Source organism: Mesoplodon bidens, assembly GCF_964165515.1.
Source record: "Mesoplodon bidens genome assembly, chromosome: 14".
In the NCBI taxonomy this organism is placed as follows: domain Eukaryota; kingdom Metazoa; phylum Chordata; class Mammalia; order Artiodactyla; family Ziphiidae; genus Mesoplodon; species Mesoplodon bidens.
In genome coordinates this window covers 56,973,507-56,997,567 of record NC_138170.1, presented here as the reverse complement: position 1 = coordinate 56,997,567, position 24,061 = coordinate 56,973,507, and the positions used below count along the sequence as shown (strand labels likewise).

Sequence of the window (24,061 nt, the reverse complement as noted above, 5' to 3'; positions counted from 1 at the left end):
TCACAGTCCAGTGCTAAAGAGATAAGAAAGGATTTTGCATGTTCCTGGGAATCTAGGCGCGATGTGCCTGTACCTGGTGAACAAGAGTGCCAGGCATCCTATCTTTCACTATCAGACTCTATCTAGGACCGTGACTTTTCTGGGCTCCATTCCAGCTGCCGTGTTTCTTCTTGGAGGCAGCTTCACCTCTGCGCTCCCATCCCAGAGATGAGCATGCAATTTAGTTATATGGTGAAGACATGCTTCTTTCTTTTTCCATGCCCATTTCCTCTCTTCATCCAAAATAATGTTTTAAATGTTTGGGGGAAGGGAGAGTAATCTTAATGATTTCCATTTTTACCCGAAACCCATTTGCACTGAGATTGGTCATCACCTCCCACAAGAGAAGCAAAAACCCTGATCCTCCCCAAAAACCAAAACAAAAGCCTAACATCAACTACCTCCCCAACCCCCGCCCCAAACAAGCCAAAAACAAACAGAAAACAAATCAAAGACTTAACGATTTATGAACCCGGGGAGAACACAGCCCTCAGAGGCTGAGCTGCAAAGATGGCCCTGCCTCCACGCCTGGTTCAACGTGACGATGCCCCTGGGAACAGGAGGTGATGCCTTCTCACTCCGGCCCTAGTACAGAGTCTGCTCGTGAGGCTGGATTCCATCAGCAGGTAAGTGGACATGACAAATGTCAGTTTCTTCTGTTCGTTATACATAATTTTTTATGTATATATGTATATATATATATATAAATTTACTACATCTGATTGTTCCTTTAGAAGCCTTTTATGTGGCAGTAAGCCTCCAGGGAGGAGAAGAAAATGTACAAGAGCCACAGGAGCACAAAGAGGCAGGATGTGAGGAGCTTGGCAGTCCGGGGCCCACCCAGCTCACCTCCGATTTCTGGCCTCCGCCGATACAGCAGCACCCCGACATTGATGAAAGCAAAAATGGTGAAGAGAGTGACAGAGAAAGCCAGCGTGCCGGGGGACACTTTGAACTGTTCCCCGTTGGCTGCATGGTAGATGGCAGCGATGGACCAGGCCACGCCAATTCCCAGGAAGACGTTCACTGCGTTGCTGCCTGTGACGTTACCTATGGATGCATCTGCGTACTGGTCCTGGGTGGCGGCCACTTTGCTTGCAAATGTGTCTGTGGAGGAAGAAGAAAAAGGCAATGACACTTAGCCACTTAAAGAGGTCTGTGGAGTGCCGGCAGCTTCAGCTGCGTACTCTGGAATCAAACCCTCGATGGAGACCCGTGACCAGGACAGAGTCCCAGTCGTGTGGTCAGAACGACAGGATCCAGGTATCAGGACTTGCTGACTTATAGGTGACCTTGGTCAAGTTCTTTACCCACAGATAACACGGTTCTTTGTAACACTGAGTCTGCAGGGAGGCATGTTTCAGAGCGTTATCACGGCCTATCTACATCAGAATCAGATGGCGTCCTTCTTAAGAATGAATATTACCAGGCTTCGTCCAGCCGTGCTAGATCATAAGTGCCGGGACTCAGGAACATGGTTTTACAACATGCCAAGAGATTCTAGGTCAATGAAGTTTGAGAATGGCTGCTGAAGGGTATTACTGAAGGCTGCTGTATCATCAGCTCTAGTTCGTAGATGAGAAGGTTCAGGGCTCAGGAAATATTTCCAAAGATTCAAGAGCAAGTCAGTGGTGGAAGTGAAACTAACTGACCCATGATAACAAGTGACATGTGCCTAGAGCCTTACAAATAGGAAAGCAGATTCACCTATGTTATTGTGTTGATGGTGACAACAATTCTAGGAGGAGAGGAAACTTTATAGGTGAGGGTACTGGGCTCAGAGAGGTGCAACATCACACAGCAAGGAAGAAGCCATGTTAAGGCTTGAGCTCAGGCCTCCTGCCTTCATGCAAACGCTGTTCATCGTTCCATCTCACGCTTCCCTGGCCTGGCATGTTAATGGCCATCCTCAAAGCTCTCTCTCTTTTTTTTTTTTTGCGGTACGCAGGCCTCTCACTGTTGTGGCCTCTCCCGTTGCGGAGCACAGGCTCCAGACACGCAGGCTCAGCAGCCATGGCTCACGGGCCCAGCTGCTCCACAGCATGTGGGATCTCCCCGGACCGGGGCACGAACCTGCATCCCCTGCATCGGCAGGCGGACTCTCAGCCTCTGCGCCACCAGGGAAGCCCCTCAAAGCTCTTTGTTCGCCAATAATCCCGTATGCATCTTTTCTCTGAAGCTGGGAAAATCATACATTTCCTTTCTCTACAGGGAGGAGGACGAGACTGACTTACACTTGGTGAGTCGAGCACAGGAGCTTAGTGCAAACTTGAGTCAGAGGGTGTCGGATTCTGCCTGCACAACGGAATGTGTGACCCCAGGCAGATTACTTAGTTTTTCTGAGACTCAATTTCCTAATCTGTGAAATGAGGATAGTAATGCCCACTTCGGAGTGCTTTTGTTCAATTGAGCTATTCTATGTAAAATGCTAACGTTTCTTTGTACAAAGCAAGAGCAGCTCCTTTTTGTTGCTTTGGGAAGATGGTGTGAATGGAGCTGCCTAGATCCAGTTATTACAAGTTGACGCTGGATCTGAAATAGCTCCCTTTATTAAGATGTGAACAGGACTTGTAAGATATTCAACTTCCTTTCTATATGCTCACCTAGTTACTGGTATCAAAGTCCTTTCAGTTACCTCTGCAAAATACGCTGCACAGTCGGTTTAGAGTAGATATTAGTCACTGTCAAATTGCACTCACGTGTGCAAAGCCAGCAATGGCAGGTATGCTGTTACTACAAGGCAGGATGCTCTGAGCATGCGTGTAGCTGTGTGATACCTGGATGACTCTCTGCCCTCTGTTGCTATTCGTTGCCACTTCCAATGAGGAGGATACATAAAGCACGTACGTTTCTATCAGCCTGTAGATTCTTAGGCTTTTACCATGGGTGCTGAGAAGCTACTGGATCTGTGGTGTCACATTCCTTCTGAAAGGGAACTGGTTAACCTTGAGGGCCCATCTCACTGATTCTGACCTTTCTGTGACGGAAAGCATATTTTAATTACTGTTTTATGAAGAGGCGGACTGCTTACTCTGTGCTACACACGTTACACGGATATTTTCATTCGACCCTCTTATCAACCTTATAGAGTAGATGCTATTATTCCGCTTTTACTGTGTGGGAAACAGTGATGTTGTGACAGTGTGCCTCTTGGACAGGGTGTCCGTCAACAAAGCAAGGACTCTGAAACCAAATCTGTTTGATTTCAGAGCCCATTCCCACCCTAGACCTCACCGCCCCTCCCAGGAAGGCTGAAGGTTTCCTTCCCTCTCGGTCCATTTCAGGGTGCCCCGTGCCTTCCACTCAGAAACCTGGAAGCAGCTCCTTCCTGTACCAGTGAGAGCCAAGACTGAAGGAGGTACAGGCAGCGTGCTGACCTGTCCTGCTGGACGGGTGCTGCCTTTCTGCGTTCGTGATCACACACTGCAGCCCTATCAGGACTATCGCAACAGAGGCCGGTGAGTAAAAGCCCAGTGAGACAATCTTCACGGTCTCTTGCTGTTCATTACTAAGAGTTCTTAGGACCTGACACAGCAGCAGCCTCAAAAACAATGAAGTCATTTTGCTTTGACTTTTCGAGGACAGGCAGACAGCTCAGCAAGGAAAGTAAAGGAACAGAGTCTAAAGCAGGAGAAAGCCACTTACAGATCAGCTGCTGCTGAGGATCACCTGAGATGTTATTCTGCACTGATGTGGCTGCTGGTGGCAGCTAGTGACTGGGGGGTGCCTTCCCCCCCAAGCTGCAGGGGCGGGGACCTGGCATGTTCCACAGCAGACGCACGCATACCTCCCCCGGCATGCAGTATGTGGCACACTAGACTTCCAGGTGCCCCATCTCCACTCGGAAGCCTTGGACTTTCTGGATGGCATCTCTGCTGCCGCCCCAGAAGGGAATGAGGCACAAATTCAAAGATTTACTGGGCCCTCCTGGGTCTGCAGGGACTTCTCCCTTAAGCCATTTTTCAATAGCCTATTAATGTGAATAGCGCATGAGAATTCTTTTTAATATTAGGTTTCTGTTTACAAATGCCTTTCTTTGGATTCTCTGAAAATTAGTTGCCAAAGTGATTAGCTCCTCACATAAAGGAAACATGTTTGGGCCTCTGAATCAGGGAGGTTTTTTTTACCTGGGTTACACATTAGACCTTTGCTTTTCAATTCAAAAGCTGTGTAAAAAAAAACTGTAGAAACACAAGTAAATCCAAACCATCAGCCTTAATTGCAACAGAGACAACTCTGATTTCCAAAGGAAGTGTGATGGAATCTCCCCAACTACCTTCTCTCACTGCTGCTTAGTGCACAGAGCAGCGGACCACAGACTGCAGGCGAGGCCCTGCCAAGCCTGACCCTGAATGCCAAGCCCACAACCTGCTCATTGCTGAACAAGGCAAAAGCCACTCAAATGCCACTCCCGAGAGTGACGTCCAAACAAGGACTATTGACATGGTGTAAGCATATTCAGAACTTGGCCCTTTAAATACAAACATCTATGAATCAGATTTCCACTGTGATTGGTACAAACTAAGTGATGTTGATAATCATTTACATATGTGTGTATACCTATATCTACATATATACTTCAGGTTAGTATTCCAATAGTAATTTTTGCTTCTAACTCCCACCGTGAATTCCAATGAATTTTATTTTTATATTTTTCCTTTCTTATAAACATCTTTATTCTCAAACTTCAGTTCTATTCATTGCTCAGCCATATTATAATTTGTTTGCCATGTCTTTTATTATGTAATAAGACTCACAATAGGAATAATCTTGGCAAATAGGAATAATCTTGGCAAATATCGATGGGCTGGACACATGGACTAGTCACTATTCTGAGCCCTTTGATCAGCCCCTATAAACTTCTTGACGGAAATGCAAGCGCTAAAATTTTACTCTTTTTTTTTTGGCCATACTGTAAGGCATGCAGGACCTTAGTTCCCTGGCCAGGGATCGAACCCGCGCCCCCTGAATTGTAATACATTTTAAATTAGTTGTAGAGTTTTAGACTTTTGGTCCTGCCTCCTTGGTACCCACTAACAGGGAAGATTTGTTTGGCAGGCCGTGTGGCTGGAATTAAGCCACAGGTTACAGAGTCAGGACATAATTGTTCTCTGCATCTAACCTTGGTGGCTAAGTCATCTAGTCAATATGCAGGAATATTGACTAGATATCAACACACTCCCCTTTACTCTAGAAATGATTTTTTAACTGAACTTTATCGCTACATACAGACTAAGCCTCAAACATCTCTTCTGTAAAAAGGATAGTTCTTACAGCCCAGCAGGTCACAGGAAGGGTTTTCGTATTACCTAGAGTACCATCCCACGTGGTTTATCTTCGTCTTGACTCTTAGCATGTGCTGGGGGCCAGCTGTGCAGCTCTCAAGTGCTTTGCGCCCAGGAGCAGATTTTGGCTGGAACCCAGCCTGCTAAGGAGGCATGGTTGCCGCCTCCCATCACCTGTGAATTACTGATGACGCAGGGGACAGACCAGGCGGTTCAGAGCTTCCTGCTGTGTTAGTGGGAGAAGTCTCATCAAGGGGACCCTCTGGGCTCTTCTGTCAGTGTGCTCTTGGGCAGGACACTCACTCTCTGGGAGGTTCTGGTTTCCTAACTTTACTGTTTGGGTGGTACATAGAATACATCAAGAGACTAAATTCATATATATGATTTTGGTGGGATTTTTCTTTTTTGCAGGCGTTTGTACATGACCACCCACCTTCCTTCAAATTGACTAATGATGACAATATCTCATTTTGAAATAGGCAAAGTGATCTCTAGACTTGAAGCTCTTGCCAGTGACGAAATTGTGGCAGCATTTATGGAGTTGAACCACACAGCACAGGGTCATTTGACCTCTTAAAAATAGGTAAGAAATGTTGGCAAGGTTACTTACTTCAAATCACATGACCATTTATATGAGTGTAGCCATGCAATAACTGGTGGCAGTGATGACTGTTTCAGATACTGTGTATCATGTCAATCAAGTGTGCATATCACTGGCACTGGAAATACTGGGAGAGCCTAGTTAAAAAAACAATGAGGATTTGGGGCTCCACCCTTCACCCACTTAATCAGACTCTCTGAGAAAAAGATACAGGAATACACATTTTAATAAGTGCCTGAGGTACCTAGCTTTTACAGCAAGTTTCAAGAACCACAGCTCTCAGGCATGGAAATGGAAGCTACTACTCCCTACTCCCAGTGCCCACAGTTTGGGGGGACCTTGCTGGCAGGAAGAGATGTTTGAGTCTCAGGGAAGCAGCTAATTGAGAAGTAAGGAGCAGCTGATTCCTCTTAGAGACAGTGATGCCCTCTGATAGAGTGGTCATTTGCTCATAAAACAGCTTGGTGGAGGGGCTGGGACTGCTTGACCATGAAGTCCCCCACTCTCAAGTTGTGCTATACTCTTAATTTTTTTTGGAAAAAAAAAAAAACCCATTCCAGCATGGCAGCTATAAAAGGCCAAGGAAACAGTGAAATTACTTAAATTAGTTGAATTCTGGCTCTTTCACTTGCCAGGTAAGAAGCTTATCTACTTTAAGATGGTTTTGAGGGAAATGAGTTAACATGAACAGCGCTCAGAATAGGGCCTGGCCCTTAATTAGTGCTCAATATTAGTTTTTTTTTTTTTTTTTTTTTTTTTGTGGTACTGTGGCCTGTCTCGTTGCGGAGTATAGGCTCCGGACACGCAGGCTCAGCGGCCATGGCTCACGGGCCCTGACACTCTGCGGCATGTGGGAGCTTCCCGGACTGGGGCACGAACCCGTGTCCCCTGCATCAGCAGGCGGACTCTCAACCACTGCGCCACCAGGGAAGCCCTAGTAATTATTTTTATAATACAACAGAATCCATAAGTGGTATGGAATTGTGAGTTACTGTAATGATTCTAAGCTTCTGGGGAGTTATAACACCCTTTAAAGACATATTAACTTTATGGTCCTAGGTATTTAAAAATGTGGTAGAACATACAACTATTCTTAAAATCAAAGAGATTTTTATTTTGAAAATTCCATATAACCTAAGTCATAAAAAGACATTAGAGATCTGGTTCATGGCCCTAATTTTACTAGTGACTGAAAGGCAGACCTCTTTGCTTAAACAATGTATGTATTCCTCTCTATCCTTTCCTCTCTTCTATGCAGTTTTGTTTCCCTCTTTGAGAATTCAAATGGAAATTTTATTTTTGTACTCATTCCCTGTCACTAAGAACCTTAAACAAGTTTTTGCTTTTGGTTGTGATTGTAAGGCCAACTGGCCCGAGGCAGGGGAACGCAATCAGATTCACAGGTTGCATCAGACCGAAACTCTCCGGACCACCCAGTTCCAGAAACTGACCTGGAGACATTCCGGACCACCCAGTTCCAGGAACTGACCTGGGGACTTTCCACCTGGCCCAGCCTTCCCACCTTTCAAGGGCCGGGACTAGTGGTCCCAAGACTGATGTAACCGGCACCAGATATTCCCACGATGCCCGAAGAGACCATCAAATAAGGAATACCCTGCGCCCTCCCAGATTCACCACACCCCTTTCCCTTCTTCCCCTATAAAATCTTGCCCAACCTTTGCCCGGGTGCGACTTCTCTGGCCCCTTTCTCTCGGACCAGTGAACCTCGCCCGGGAGCGCCCCCTAACAAAGCTCACTTGAAGCTTTCCTCTGTTTCGCAATGCCGTTTGTTAAGATCCGACCTTACAGTGATATTTATTTACCCCAGTAAATATGAAACCCACACTTTCTTACTTACATACACATACTCACTTCACTGGTTCAAATGAAAAGAAACCTTGTTTGACATCTAAGTGAAGTTTAAGAGATCAGGGAATTACTGATGTTTGACTGAATAATGACCAGTTAGGAGAGGAGTTGTAAAAACTGAAAAAGGGAAAAACACGTAAAATTTCTGCCCATAAAAACTGTCCCTGAAAAAGAAATGGAGACAATGACACCTATTTTTAGAAGAGAAGAAAAGAGGTAAGTGAAAAGCTCAAGAGGACTCATGTTGGCAGGTCAGAAGACCTGTTTCTACTCATTTTTATCACCAGGGTAACTTTTGAAAAATACCAAATTGTGAGGTCCACTATGAGTTTCTGCTTCCTTGGTCTGGAATGCGGTCTGAGCACTGGCATCTTTCAAAGCTCCCCAAGCAGACTGAGGTCCACTAACCAACTACTCAGAGCCCTTGCTTCACCCTCTGTGTAAGGACAATGGCACCTTCCCTGGATTAGCTGAGATAATGCATGGAATAGCTCTGACCCATAGGTCAACAAAATCAGTGTTTTGGGAACAACAGGGTGGAGACAAGATAGCAGAGTAGAGGACGTGAGCTCACATCTTCTTATGAGAACACCAAAATCACAACTAACTGCTGAAAAACCATCAACAACAAAACACTGGAACTTACCAAAAAAGTTATCCTAAATCCAAAGCCAAAGAAGCCACAATGAGCCGGTAGGAGGGGCTCAATTGTGATAAAATCAAATCCCATACCCACTGGGTGGGCAACCCATAAACTGGAAAATAATTATGTCACAGAAGTCTTCACAAGAGCGAAAGTTCTGAGCCCCATGTCAGGCTCCCAGCCTGGGGGTCTGGCAACAGGAGGTGGAGGCCCCAGAGAATCTGGCTTTGAAGGCCAGCAGGGTTTCATCACAGGAATTCCACAGGACTGGGGAAAACAGAAACTCCACTCTTGGAGGGCACACACACACAAGGTCTTGTGCACACCAGGACCCAGTGAAAAAAAGCAGTGGCCTCATAAGGGCCTGGGCCAGACCTACCTGCTGGTGGTGGAGGGTCTCCTGTGGAGGCAGGGGTGCCTGTGGCTCACTGTAGGGACAAAGACACTGGCAGTTCTGGGGAGTACTCATTGGTGTGAGCCCTTGAGGGGGCCACCATTTTCTCACCAAGACCTGGCCCCACCCAACAGGCTGTAGGCTCCAGTGCTGGGACTCCTCAGTCCAGACACCCAACAGGGCAGGAACACAGCCCCACCCATCAGCAGACAGGCTGCTTAAAGTCTTCTTGAGCATATAGTTGCCCACTAAACTCACCGCTTGACATGGCCCTGGCCACCAGAGGGACATACCCAGTTCCACCCACCAGTGGGCAGGAACCAGTCTCTCCCACCAGGAAACTTGCACAAGCCTCTGAGACAACCTCATCCACCAGGGGCCAGACAGCAGGAACAAGAAGAACTACAATCCTGCAGCCTGTGGAACAGAAACTGCAATCACAGAAAGTGAGAAAAAATGAGACAGGAGAGGAAATGTCCCAGATGAAGGAACAAGATAAAACCCCAGAAGAACAACTAAGTGAAGGGGCAATAGGTAATCTACCCAAAAAAGAATTCAGGGCTTCCCTGGTGGCGCAGTGGTTGAGAGTCCACCTGCCAATTCAGGGGACACGGGTTCATGCCCCGGTCCGGGAAGATCCCACATGCCGTGGAGTGGATGGGCCCGTGAGCCATGGATGCTGAGCCCGTGTGTCCAGAGCCTGTGCTCCACAACGGGAGAGGCCACAACAGTGAGAGGCCTGTGTACTGTAAAAAAAAATAAAAAATTCAGAGTAATGATAGTGATCCAAGATCTTGGAAAAAGAATGGAGGGATGGAGCAAGAAGATACAAGAAATGTTTAATCTCCAAAATATACAAGCAACTCATGCAGTTCAATATAAAAAAAACAAACAACCCAATCCAAAAATGGGCAGAAGACCTAAATAGACATTTCTCCAAAGATATACAGACTGCCAACAAACACATGAAAGAATGCTCAACATCATTAATCATTAGAGAAATGCAGATCAAAACTACAATGAGATATCATCTCACACCAGTCAGAATGGCCATCAAAAAAATGTAGAAACAATAAATGCTGGAGAGGGTGTGGAGAAAAGGGAACACTCTTGCACTGTTGGGGGGAATGTAAATTGATACAGTCACTATGGAGAACAGTATGGAGGTTCCTTAAAAAACTACAAATAGAACTACCAGATGACCCAGCAATCCCACTACTGGGCATATACCCTGAGAAAACCATAATTCAAAAAGTCATGTACCAAAATGTTCATTGCAGCTCTATTTACAATAGCCTGGAGATGGAAACAACCTAAGTGTCCATCATCCGATGAATGGATAAAGAAGATGTGGCACATATATACAATGGAATATTACTCAGCCATAAAAAGAAACGAAATTGAGCTATTTGTAATGAGGTGGATAGACCTAGAGTCTGTCATACAGAGTGAAGTAAGTCGGAAAGAGAAAGACAAATACTGTATGCTAACACATATATATGGAATTTAGGGGAAAAAATGTCATGAAGAACCTAGGGGTAAAACAGGAATAAAGACACAGACCTACTTGAGAATGGACTTGAGGTTATGGGGAGGGGGAAGGGTAAGCTGTGACAAAGCGAGAGAGAGGCATGGACATATATACGCTACCAAACGTAAAGTAGACAGATAGTGGGAAGCAGCCGCGTAGCACAGGGAGATCAGCTCGGTGCTTTGTGACCACCTAGAGGGGTGGGATAGGGAGGTTGGGAGGGAGGGAGACACAAGATGGAAGAGACATGGGAACATATGTATATGTATAACTGACTCACTTTGTTATAAAAGCAGAAACTAACACACCATTGTAAAGCAATTATACTTCAATAAAGATTTTAAAAAAATAAAAGGCCAGAAACTTAAAACAATCTTGTTTATATACAGATTGCTATATCAAAAACTCATGGTAACCAAACCAAAAATCTACAATAGATATACACACAAAAAAGAAAAAGGAATCCAAACACAACACTAAGTCATCAACTCACAAGAGAACAAAAGAGGAGGAAAGAAAAAAGGCCAACAACGAACCAAGAACAATTATGAAAATGGCAATAAGAGCATACATATTGATAATTACTTAAAAGGATTAAATGCTTCAACCAAAAGACATAGACTGGCGGAATGGATACAAAAACAAGACCTGTATACAGGCTGTCTACAAGAGACCCACTTCAGATCTAGAGACACATACAGACTGAAAACAAGGGGATGGAAAAAGTCCATGCAAATGGAAACCACAAGAAAGCTGGAGTAGCAATACTTATATCAGAGAAAATAGACTTTAAAGAATGTTACAAGAGACAAGGAAGGACACTCCATAATGATCAAGGGATCAATCCAAGAAGAAGATATAACAATTGTAAATATACACCTCAGTAAATAAGGCAAATTCTAACAGCTGTAAAAGGGGAAATCGACAGTAACACAATAATAGTAGGGAATTTTAACACCCCACTTTCACCAACAGACAGATCATCCAAAATGAAAATAAATAAGGAAACACAGGACTTAACACATTAGGCCAGATGAATTTAATATTTATAGAGCATTCCATCAAAAAGCACCACAACACACATTCTTCTCAAGTGCACATGGAACATTCTCCAGGACTGATCACATGCTGGGCCAAAAAGCAAGCTTCAGTAAATTTAAGAAAATTGAAATCACATCAAGCATCTTTTCTGACCACAACACTTTGAGGTTAGAAATCAACTACAAGAAAAAAAAAACTGTAAAAAACACAAACACATGGAGACTAAACAATATGCTACTAAACAACAAATGGATCACTAAAAAAAAAAAAATCAAAGAGGAAATTAAAAAATACCTAGAGACAAATGAAAAGGAAAGCACAACAATCTCAAACCTATGGGATGCAGCAAAAGCACTTCTAAGAGGGAAGTTTATAGCAATACAATCTTACCTCAGGAAACAAGAAAAACCTCAAACAACCTAAACTTATACCTAACGAAACTAGAGAAAGAAGAACAAACAAAACCCAAAGTTTTGTTTGTAGAAGGAAAGAAATCATAAAGATCAGAAATATAGATGAAGGAAACAATAGCAAAGGTAAATGAAACTAAAAGCTGGTTCTTTGAGATTAACAAAATTGATAAACCTTTAGCCAGACCCATCAAAAAAAAAGAGGGAGAGGGCTCAAATCAATAAAATTAGATATGAAAAAGAAGAAGTTACAATGGAAGCCACAGAAATACAAAGGATCATGAGAGACTACTACAAGCAACTATATGCCAATAAAATGGACAACCTAGAAGAAATGAACAAATTCTTAGAAAGGTACAGTCTTCCAAGACTGAACCCGGAAGAAGTAGAAAATATGAACAGATCAATCACATGTACTGAAATTGAAACTGTGATTTAAAAACTCCCAACAAACAAACGTCCAGGACCAGATGGCTTCACAGGCAAATTTTATCAAACATTTAGAGAAGAGTTAACACATATCCTTCTGAAACTCTTCCAAAATATAGCAGAGGGAGGAACACTCCCAAACTCATTCTACGAGGCCACCATAACCCTGATACCAAAACCAGACAAAAATGTCACAAAAAAGAAAACTACAGACCAATAACACTGAAGAACATAGATGCAAAAGTCCTGAACAAAATACTAGCAAACTGAATCCAAAAATACATTAAAAGGATCATATACCATGATCATGTGGGATTTATCCTGGGGATGCAAGGATTTTTCAATATCCACAAATTAATCAGTGTGATACACCACATCAACAAGTTTAAGAATAAAAACCATATGGTCATCTCAATAGATGCAGAAAAAGCTTTTACAAAATTCAACACCGATTTATTATAAAAACTCTCCAGAAAGTGGGCATAGAGGGAACCTACCTCAACATAATAAAGGCCATATATGACAAACCTACAGCAAACATCATTCTCAATGGTGAAAAGCTGAGAGCATTTCCTCTAAGATCAGGAACAAGACAAGGGTGTCCACTCTCGCTTCTTTTTTCAACTTAGTTTTGGATGTCCTAGCCATGGCAATCAGAGAAGAAAAATAAAAGGAATCCAAATCGGAAAAGAAGAAGTAAAACCGTCACTGTAGGCAGATGACATGATACTATACATAGAAAATCTTAAAGATGCCACCAGAAAACTACTAGAGCTCATCAATGAATTGGTAAAGTTGCAGGATACAAAATTAATACACAGAATCTGTTGCATTTCTATACACTAACAACAAAACATCAGAAGGGGAAGTTAAACAATCCCATTTACCATCACATCAAAAAGAATAAAACACCTGGAATTAACCTACCTAAGGATGCAAAAGACCAGTACTCTGAAAACTGTAAGATGCTGATGAAAGAAATCAAAGATGACACAAACACATGGAAAGATCTAGTGTGTTCTTGGATTGGAGGAATCAATATTGTGAAAATGACTGTATTACTCAAGGCAATCTGCAGATTCAATGCAATCCCTATTAAATTACCAATGACATTTTTCACAGAACTAGAGCAAAAAATCCTAAAATTTGTATTGAGACACAAAAAATCCCGAATAAGCAAAGCAATCTTGATTAAGAAAAATGAAGCTGGAGGAATCAGGCTCCCTGATTTCAGACTATACTACAAAGCTACAGTCATCAAAAGAGTACAGTACTGGCACAAAAACACAAATATAGATCAATGGAACAGGATAGAAAGCCCAGAGAGAAACCCACGCACCTATGGTCAATTAATCTATGTCAAAGAAGGTAAGACTATACAATGGAGAAAGATAGTCTCATCAATAAATGGTGCTTGGAAAACTGGACAGCTACATGTAACAGAATGAAATTAGAACATTCTTTAACACCATATACAAAAATGGACTCAAAATGGATTAAAGACCTAAATGTAAGACCTGATACTATAAAACTCCTAGAGGAAAACATAGGCAGAACACTCTGACATAAATCACAGCAATATCTTTTTCGACTGTCTCCTAGGGTAATAGAAATAAAAATTAAAATAAACAAATGGGACCTAATTAAACTCAGAAGCTATAGCACAGCAATGGAAATCATAAACAAAATGAAAAGACAACCCACAGAATGGGAGAAAATATTTGCAAATGATGTAACCAACTAATTAATAAGGGATTAATCTCCAAAATTTACAAACAGCTCATGCATCTCAGTATCAAAAAAACAAACAACCCAATCAAAAAATGGGCAGAAGACCTAAATAGACATTTCTCCAAGGAAGACATACAGATAGCCAAGAGGCACATGTAAAGATGCTCTACATCACTATTTATTAGAGAAATGCAAATCAAAACTACAATGAGATATCACCTCACACCAGTCAGAATGGTCATCATCAAAAAGTCTACAAATAATAAATGCTGGAGAGGGTGTAGAGAAAAGGGAACCCTCCTACACTGTTGGTGGGAATGTAAATTGGTACAACTACTATGGAGAACAGTATGGGAGGTTCCTTAAAAAACTAAAAATAGAACTACCCTATGATCCAGCAATCCCATTCATGGGCATATATCCAGAGAAAACCATGGTTTGAAAGGATACATGCATCCCAATGTTCATTGCAGCATGGTTTACAATAGCCAAGACATGGAGGCAAACTAAGTGTCCATCAACAGAGGAATGGATAAAGAAGATGTGGTACATATATACAATGGAATATTACTCAGCCATAAAAATAATGAAATAATGCCATTTGCAGCAACATGGATGGACCTAGAGATTATCATACTAAGTGAAGTAAGTCAGACAGAGAAAGACAAATATCATATGATATCACTTCTATTTGGAATCTAAAAAAAATGATACAAACGAACTTATTTGCAAAACAGAAACAGATGGACAGAAAACAAACTTATGGCTACCAAAGGGGAAAGGTTCGGGGGGAGGGATAAATTGGAAGTATGGGATTGACACATACACACTGCTAGATAACCAACAAGAACCTACTGTATAACACAGGGAACTCTGCTCAATATTGTGTAATAACCTAAATGGGAAAATAATTTGAAAAAGAATAGATACATGTATATGTATAACTGAATCACTTTGCTGTACACCTGAAACTAACACAACATTGTTAATCAACTATACTCCAATATAAAATAAAAAGTTAAAAAAAATCAACATTTTGTTATCAAATAATTTTTCATTTTGATATGTTAACTTGAATGTTTGCACTTTGCAGGGTTACCGCTGGGACTTAATTTTCCTATGATGTATCTGAAATCCTGGTATATTTCAAGTTCAAAGAAAGATTAATTCCAAATAAACTAGAAAAATAATAGGGGTTTATTTATCAGGGAACACAAGGCAGAGAAGAGAATGAGCGATAACCAGCAGTGCTATTTGATCTGCCTTCCAAACTAATTTGATACATGTTCTCAAAAAGAGTAAACACTCCACTCTTAAACATACCCATAACGCGATTGTTCTTCAGAACAACGTTCATGAATGTCCAAGAGTGGATCCAAGGTTGCCCTTCCTTGTTCAAGCTCTTAGCTTCATGGCGTTTGCTAAGATTTTCAAAAGTCCGCGATTCTAATTCTTTGATGTTAGTAAAAACACTTTGAGCCTTCCAAAGAACTCTGATGGTTTATCTGAGATGGGGGCTCTTCAATTTCTCAGTCATCTGTTCCCCCTCTCACTCTTGATCCTGAAAAGAACCTTAAATCAACTAGCTGGGTGTAGAGGAAAGAAGCTGTGTTCTGATCTGCTGTCTCTTGAGACCTGGATTAACACAGTTCTGGAGTGGATCAGATTATGTATGCGTGGTACCCTGGGAGTCGTGCTTGTTTACTTCCCCAAATAAAAATGTTGATGCAGATTATAGTGGTGGACATTCCAATGTGTGCCTGATCAAGTAAGGGGTACAAGGCTGACTGACTTTAAAGAAGTCTCCTTGCTCTGGTAAACCAGCAGCTGGATGACGACCATGGTGTCCGACAGTTCCCTGTTGGTCCATGTGAGGTAATGGTTCTGCTTAGCATGGAGATATTGGGTTGGCCAAACAGTTCATTCCATTAGTGAATACACTGTTCAATAATATTCTTGGTGAAAATGAAAAATGTCTTTTATTTTCACTTAAAACTGAATGAACTGTTTGGCCAACCCAACATTTAGTAAGCTGAGGCCACTGTGAGTGGCCAGTTTGGTCACCTGAGTCTGTGTTACTCCGGATAATGACTACTGTTACTGAAGAATGCCAGTCCTAATAACTCTGGCCAGCATAATATATCTAGTTATGGTAGTAAGGAGCCTAAGCTTAAGTAAGACCTGGTTCTGCTCCCATTTGCCATGCACTGGCCATGTGACCCCAGTATAACCTCCCTAAGCCTCTGAAACCTCATCTGTAAAAGAGGTGAAATACAAGTCCTCATTTGTATGGCTGTTAAGATAATTAAAAGAAGTGATGCAAACAGGCTTAGTGTGGTGTCTGGAAATTAGTAGATGAACAATAAATACTACCTATTATATTTCAGAAATCTTTGTTCTGGTGATAACAAAGGAAATGATGATAATAAAATCTTTTATTATGGTTTCCTTCAGCCACGTGATTTAGGGTTAATAGGCCTTATGCAGGATTATGGGAAAATGTGGTTCTGTCTTTGATGTCCAGAAATGATAGAGGAGATAAGGACAACAATAGCTAACATTTATATGGTTTCCTATGGGAAGCACTATACACACATAGATTCTCATTTAATCCACAAACAGCCCTTTCATGTGGCTACTATTATCATTCCTATTTAACAGATGAGACAACTGAAGCCCAGAGTATAAGAAATTTGACCAAAGTTACACAGTCAGTAAGAGGTGAAGCTAGGATTCAGACCAAAGGAGTGTGACTCTAGCTGGAGTGCACGTTCTTAACCACAAGTCCATGAGGTGTTGATAAGGACTAGATAACTGACATACTTTAAACTTGAAAATGGACAAAGGGTTCAAAGAAAATGTACAGAAACTTCATCACATTGAACTATGATTGTAAGTACATGGTGTTAAAACAGCTGATCATTTTGAGAGATCAATGACTGATAAAGTAATTGTTTTGACTCCTTATGTCCCTGGCTCCTCCCAGAATTACATGTACCCTGTCTTTAACCCATAAAAATGGGTTTGAATGAATCTACATTAAAAAAAATAAAGTTTTTGATATTTTGAATTTTTAGCCATAATTCTCTTACTCTTATAATGAAGCTTTAATAATACCAAATCCATGAGGGTAAAAAAATCAGTAGGATGTAGTCAAGCAACATTTTCAAAAGGAAAAAAGAAAGGGCAGAATTGGGGCCAAAACAAAGAGCTGCATTAACTGTCCCTTTCCTAAGCCATGTTGGTTTGTTATTAGAAAGATACAACTGAAACTCCCTTCTTGCCTCAGAAACAGTCCAGAGCTGCCCTGCACAAAAAACTGTCCCCCATTTTGCTTCTCCCTCCTTCTCTCTCTTAACCTTCCTTGCATTTGAAGCCTGGTTCTTTCTTCTATGCTTTGTTCTATTTTGGGGAACATCCATTTCTCATCTGAATCCTCTCAAATCCTCTCCCTCCTCTTTTCTAGTCCTACTTTAGACATGGTAAAGCGAAAGGTCCCCCAAGTCTCACTAGAGCTAAATACAGCTGAGAAGGATCTGAAAGAAAAATCTGGAGAAAAATGAAAACAGAAACCCTTGCTCTCACCTCCAGGTAGCCTTAATGAGTCACAATGGAAACTCCCTGTCTGGTGGCTATATGGTGTGATTCTAAGTCTATGGATCTAGACAATACACTGAAGACACTCAACCTGTGCTTTTACCCTGTGGATGTCTACGCAGCTTTTTATTCCACACAGAAATGCTCTTTTTGAAGAGATTGCTTTGTGTATTATAAGCTCAGGAGAACATGAAAATTATTAAAAGTAGGCAAATGGAGGCAACTCAATAAACATAAAAGGCCAGTGGCATACAACTTCAACACAGCACTGGAGGCAGCAGGTGAGACTTGAGGGGGTTCTGGAAAGTTCTGACAATTCTCCAATTTCTGGTTCCTCCTTTCCTTGACTTGATGTAACATTTCTCCCATTAATTCATTCCTATGAATTATATTGTGCAAAAAGAAATGTCCATCAAAAGTCTTAAAAACCCACAAAATCTTTGGTCAAGCAATTCTACTTCTGGGAATTTAGAAGTAATTTTACAAGTGTGAAAGTGTGTGTATGGGGATGGTCAGAGCACAGTTTTTATGTCAGAGAAAAATTAGCAACAACTGAATTGTCCATAATTTTGGTAAAATAAATTGCAACTTCATATAACATAATGTTGTGTAATTGTTAAAATAATGACATAATGGTACACTAACTAGCAAAGAAAAATGTTCATGATGCATTGCTAAGAGAAAAAGCAGGTTATATAACTATGTCTAGTATGAGTCCATTAAAAAATGTGGGTAAATATTTGACATGTCTTTATATACACATTTTTGCACAATTTATTTATGTATCCCAGAATTTTAAAATCTGAAAGATGGGAAATCAAGATGGAGTAAGAGGACATGGAACTCCCATCCCCCCATGAATAATTCTCACTTAAAACTAACTGGAAACTGGTAGAAGAACTCCTATACAACCAAAGCTGTAAGAAAGGTACACACATAGTCAGGTAGGAAGGAAGAAAAGTGATTAGTTCAGGACCTGGGCCCCTAGAAGGGGACTCAGAGGAAAGGGGAGATTACAAGAGTGGACCTGTGGAGTGAGCAGGTCAAGCTACAGACCGGGCATCCCAGTTCTGGGGTCCTACTCAGAGGAGAGAGGCCCCCTGCCTGGCTGGAGGAACACTGGGTCAGATGGAAAGGCTGGAGAAGCTTGGATACCACTCATGAGGCGTGTGCATGTGTTGACCAGCTCCCAAGGCAGGGCAGAGAGAGGTCCACCCTAGTGGCTGCCAGGTTGCCAGTGACTGCCTCGGTCCACTTCCCAGCCTGACCTGAACAAATGCTCTGGCCCTGCTTACTCCACACCACAGTGCAGTACTGGATCTGGGGCAGCCAGGACCAGGGAAAAGACTAGACCATGGGACACAAAGGTGACCCATTCTGGGGAGGAGCCCAGGTGGGCAGCGGTAGCCAGTGTTGTCGCTTACTCAGGCAGCACACCAGGAGCCACCCAGATCACTGAGAGAGGCCCCTCTACCATGACTAATCTGCCAGTACCTGCTGAGAGTCCATGCAGGTCCTTGCCAGACTTGCAGAGTAGTTCTACAATAGGGCAGGGTGGCGGAGGCAGGGCTCAGTGATTGGCTTTGAGAGACAAAGGGGATTCACACCCAAGGCTGCATCTGAGTGGAGTACCAGCTGCCTACACAGCCCATGCACTGAACCTCTGTCTACATACAGGCCCCACATGCTTCAGCACACCCCTCTGGGGCAAAGGCCCTGGTGCAGGGAGAGGGAAGAACAGACCCTTTAAGGGAACAGAGTCAGCTTGAGTCCGGCCCTCAGGGTTTCTGCTCTAGCAACTTGGGATCAGACCATGACCCTGACAAGGCAGTGATGGCCACTAAGCAGAGAGGAAGTCCCACTTCACACCTGGCATCAGCTCTAGCCCTCCATCTCCAGCCCTACTCCCTACCAAGGTGATAGCTGCCAACACACCCTGAGGAAAGACGTGATGAGCATGTACATCAAATCCAGCCCTCCCACCAAAGGCACTGGGCACATTTAGTCTGTATAGGGACACTCCCACATAAGAACGCCACTTCAAGACCGGAATAACTGTTTCAACTAAATTCATAGAGGCAGAGAAAGTTAAGCAAAATGAAAAGGCAGAGGAACTACTCAAAATTGAAAGAGCAAGAGCAAACCTCTGAAAAAATAATAAAACAGAAATAACTTTTCAGATAAAGAGTTCAAAACATTGGCAATAAAAATGTTAACTGAGCTACAACACCTTTGAAAAAGAAGGATAAAATAGGAGGAATCATTTTATCCAGTGTTAAGACCTACTAGATAGCTACAGTAATGAAAACAGTGTGGTATCGATGGAGAGATAGATAGATATATAGATCAATGGAACAGGTTAGAGAAACCAGAATTAGACCCATGTGAGTATGCCCAACTGATTTTTGACAAAGGTTAAAAAATTCAATGGAGGAGAGATTACTTTTTCAATAAGTGGTGCTAGAGCAAGTGGACAGGCATAGGGAAAAATAGAACCTCAACCTAAGTTTCATACTTTATACAAAAATTAACTCAAAATGGATTATAGACTTAGATAGAAAACTAAAACTTCTAGGAAAGAACTTAGGATAAATTCTTAAGAGGTCTATGGCTGGTCAGTGTTCTCAGACTTTACACAAAAAGCATGATGCATAAAAGGAAAATGATAAATTGGACCTCATTAAATTAAAAACTTTTGCAATATTTTGTAATAACTACAAATGGAGTATAACCTTTAAAAATTGTGAGTCACTGTATTGTACACCTATAACTTATATAATATTGTACATCAACTATACTTCAATAAAAAAGAAAAAAATGGAAACTTTTGCTCTGTGAAAGACACTGTAAGAAGATGAAAAAACAAGCAATTGACTGGGAAAATATATTTGCAAACCACATATCTGACAAAGGACTTACATCTAGAATATATAAGGAATTTTCAAAACTCAACAGTAAGAAAATAAACAATCCAATTAGAAAACAGGCAAAATACATGAACAGACATTTCACCAAAGAGGATGTACAGATGGCAAATCAGTGCATGAAAAGATGTTCAACATCATTAGCCATTACAGAAATGGAAATTAAAATCACAATGAAAGCTCACTACATACCTACCAGGACAGCTAAAATAAAAAAAATAATGGTAACACCAAATGATGATGAGAATGTGGGGAAACGCAAACATTTCTGGTGGGAATGTAAAATGGTGTAGCCCCTTGAAACAGTTTGTCAGTTTTTTACATAACTAACCAAGTCATACCACATGGCACTCTTGGCCATTTATTCCAGAGAAATGAAGACTTATGTTCATGCAGAGACCTGTGCACAAGTGTTCAGAGCAGCTTGACTCATAATAGCCAAAAACTGGAATCAACCAAAATTTCCTTCGGGAGTGGTTAACCAAACCGTGGCCCATCCACACAATGGGATACTGCTCAGTAATAAAAAGGAAGGAACTATTGGTATACACAGCAACCTGGATGAATCACCAAAGAGTTATGCAGAGGGGAAAAAAAGCCCATCTCAAAGATTCCTAGCTTAAATTATACAAAATTATAGATAAGGGGAATAGATTGGCAGTTGTCATGGATGGGGGAGGGAAAGAAGTGGCTAAGGCTATAAAAGGGTAGCTCAGGTCATCCTTGTGATGGAAATGGTCTCTATCTGGACTGTCGTGGTGGTCACATAATCTGCACACGTGATAACATCTCATAGTGAGTGCATGTAAAAACGGTGAAATCTGAATAAGGTGGATGGATTGTATCACCATCAGTTTCCTGGTTGTGCTATTACACTACAGTTGTGCAAGATGTTATATTGACGGAAATTGGGTAAAGGGTATGTGGGATCTCTATGTGTTACTGCTTTCAACTGAATGTGAATCTACAATTATTTCAAAATGAAAATTTAAAAGAAGATCTAGAGAAAGATGAAAGAAAAAAAACGTTAACTGAATTAAGGAAAATAATTGATCTAATCATTGGCCATTTTAGCAAGGAACTAGAAAATATAAAACAGACACAATCAGAAATGAATAATAGCTGAAACAAATACACCAGAAGGTATGCCTAGCAGACTAAGTGATACAGAAGAACACATAAGTGATCTGGAAGATAGAATTATGGAAATCATACAATCAGGACAGCAGAAAAAAAACATTTTTAAAAATAAAAGCAATTTGAGATATCTGGCATAATGTGTTCTAACATTTGCATTATAGGGGTTCCTGAGGGAGACGAGAGAAGGTGATCAAAAATGTATTTGAGGCTTCCCTGGTGGCGCAGTGGTTGAGAGTCCGCCTGCCCATGCAGGGGACGCGGGTTCGTGCCCCGGTCCGGGAAGATCCCACGTGCTGCGGAGCGGCTGGGCCCGTGAGCCATGGCCACTGAGCCTGCGCGTCCGGAGCCTGTGCTCCGCAACGGGAGAGGCCACAGCAGTGAGACGCCCGCGTACGGCAAAAAAAAAAAAAAAAAAAAAAATGTATTTGAGGAAAATATGGCTGAAAACCTCCCAAACCTAAAGAAGGAAACAGATACAGGAAGCGAAGAGGGTCCCAAACACGATGAGCCCAAACAGCTCCACACTAAGACATATCATAATTAAAATGGCAAAAGTTAAAGAGAGAATTCAAAAGACAGCAAGAGAAAAACAAAGAATATATACAAAGGAATTCCCCATAAGGCCATCAGCTGATTTTTCTGCAGAAACTTTGCAGGCCAGAAGAGAGTGGCATGATATATTCAAAGTGCTGAAAGGAAAAAACGTGCAACCTAGGATACTCTATCCAGCAAGACTGTCATTTAGAATAGAAGGAGAGATAAAGAACTTCTCAGACAAGCAAGAACTAGAATAATTCATCAATACTAAACCTACCATAAAAGAAATGCTGAAGGGTCTTCTCTAAATAGAAAAGAAGTAAGAACCTATAGGAAAGGGAAAATCTCACTAGGAAAGGCAAATATATAATAAGGGCTGAGGATCAACCATTTAAATAAACCAGTACCTAGATTAAAAGACAAAAAATTGTAAAAGCAACTATAACTAAAATAAACAGTCAAGTGATAAGCATGAAGATGTAAAATATGACATCAAAAACACAAAATATGGGAGGAGGGGAGTGTAGATCTCTTAGAATGTTTTTGGGCTTAAATGACTAGAAGCTTAAAACAAGTAGATATAATTACAGGTCAACATATATGAATCACATGGTAACCACAAGTCAAAAACCTACAATAGATATAACAAAAACCAAAAAGAAAGGAATACAAACATAATAAAAAAAATCAACCACAAGAAAACGAAAATAAATGGACAGCTAAGAACTACAAAAGCAACCAGAAAACAAGTAATAAAAGGGTAATAAGGACATACCTATAAATAATTACTTTAAAAGTCAATGAACTAAATTCTCCAATCAAAAGACATATGGTGGCTGACTGGATATAAAAAAGAGACTCACTTTAGCGCTAAAGACACACAGACTGAAAGTGAGGGGATGGAAAAAGATATTTCATGCAAGCAGAAAGAACAACAAAGTGGGGGTAGCAATACTCTTATCAGACAAAATAGACTTTAAAAGAAAGGCTATAACAAAACAAAGAAAGGCATTATATAATGATAAAAGGATCAATACAAAAATAGAATATTATACTTGTTAACATATATGCACCAGATACAGGAACACCTGAATATATAAAGCAAATACTAACAGACATAAAGGGGGACATTGATAACAATACAATAATAGTAGGGGATTTTAACACCCCACTTAATGGAGAGATTTCGCAGACAAAAAAAATCAATAAGGCAGAAGTAGTCATAAGTGACACAACAGACCAGTTGGACTTAGCAGATATATACAGTACACAACATCCAAAAAAGTAGAATACACATTCCTTTCAAGTGCACATGGATTTTTCTCCAGGATAGATCACATGCTAGGCCACAAAACAAGTCTCAAGAAGTTTAAGAGAACAGAAATTATCTCAAGCTTTTTTTCCCCTTACCTCAATGGAATGAAACTAGAAATCAACTACAGAAAGAAAAAAATGGGAAAATAGCAAACACATGGAGACTAAACAACATGCTACTGAAAACCAATGGATCAATGAAGAAATCAAAGAGGAAATTGGAATTACAATATTCCATAATCTATGGGAATGCAGCAAAAGCAGTTCCAAGAGGGTAGTTTATAGCAATACAGGCCTTACTTAAGAAACAAGAAAAATCTCAACCTAACCTACCACCTTAAGGAATTAGAAAAAGAAGAACAATAAAAGCCCAAGGTCAGCAGAGGAAGGAAATAATAAATATCAGAGAAAAAATAAAATAGAGATAAATAGAAAAGATAAATAAAACCAAGAGCTGCTTTTTCGAAATGATAAAATTGATAAACCTTTAGACAGGCTCACCAGGAAGAAAAGAGAGAGGAGCCAAATAAACAAAACAAGAAAGGAAAGAGGAGAAATAACAACTGATACCACATA

General features: G+C 41.2%; 1 protein-coding gene across 3 annotated transcripts in view; it reads right to left on the bottom strand.

Moving 5' to 3' along the window:
• Nucleotides 1-470: 470 nt before the first annotated feature.
• Nucleotides 471-24,061, bottom strand: part of SLC8A1 (solute carrier family 8 member A1) — a 346,526-nt gene continuing 322,935 nt past the window's right edge. For all 3 annotated transcript variants that reach the window (XM_081253598.1, XM_081253599.1, XM_081253597.1), the window contains one exon: nucleotides 471-1,146. In XM_081253598.1, the coding sequence (XP_081109724.1) occupies nucleotides 770-1,146 (377 nt within the window). In that variant the 3' untranslated portion in view covers nucleotides 471-769. The remainder of the gene's footprint in view (nucleotides 1,147-24,061) is intronic.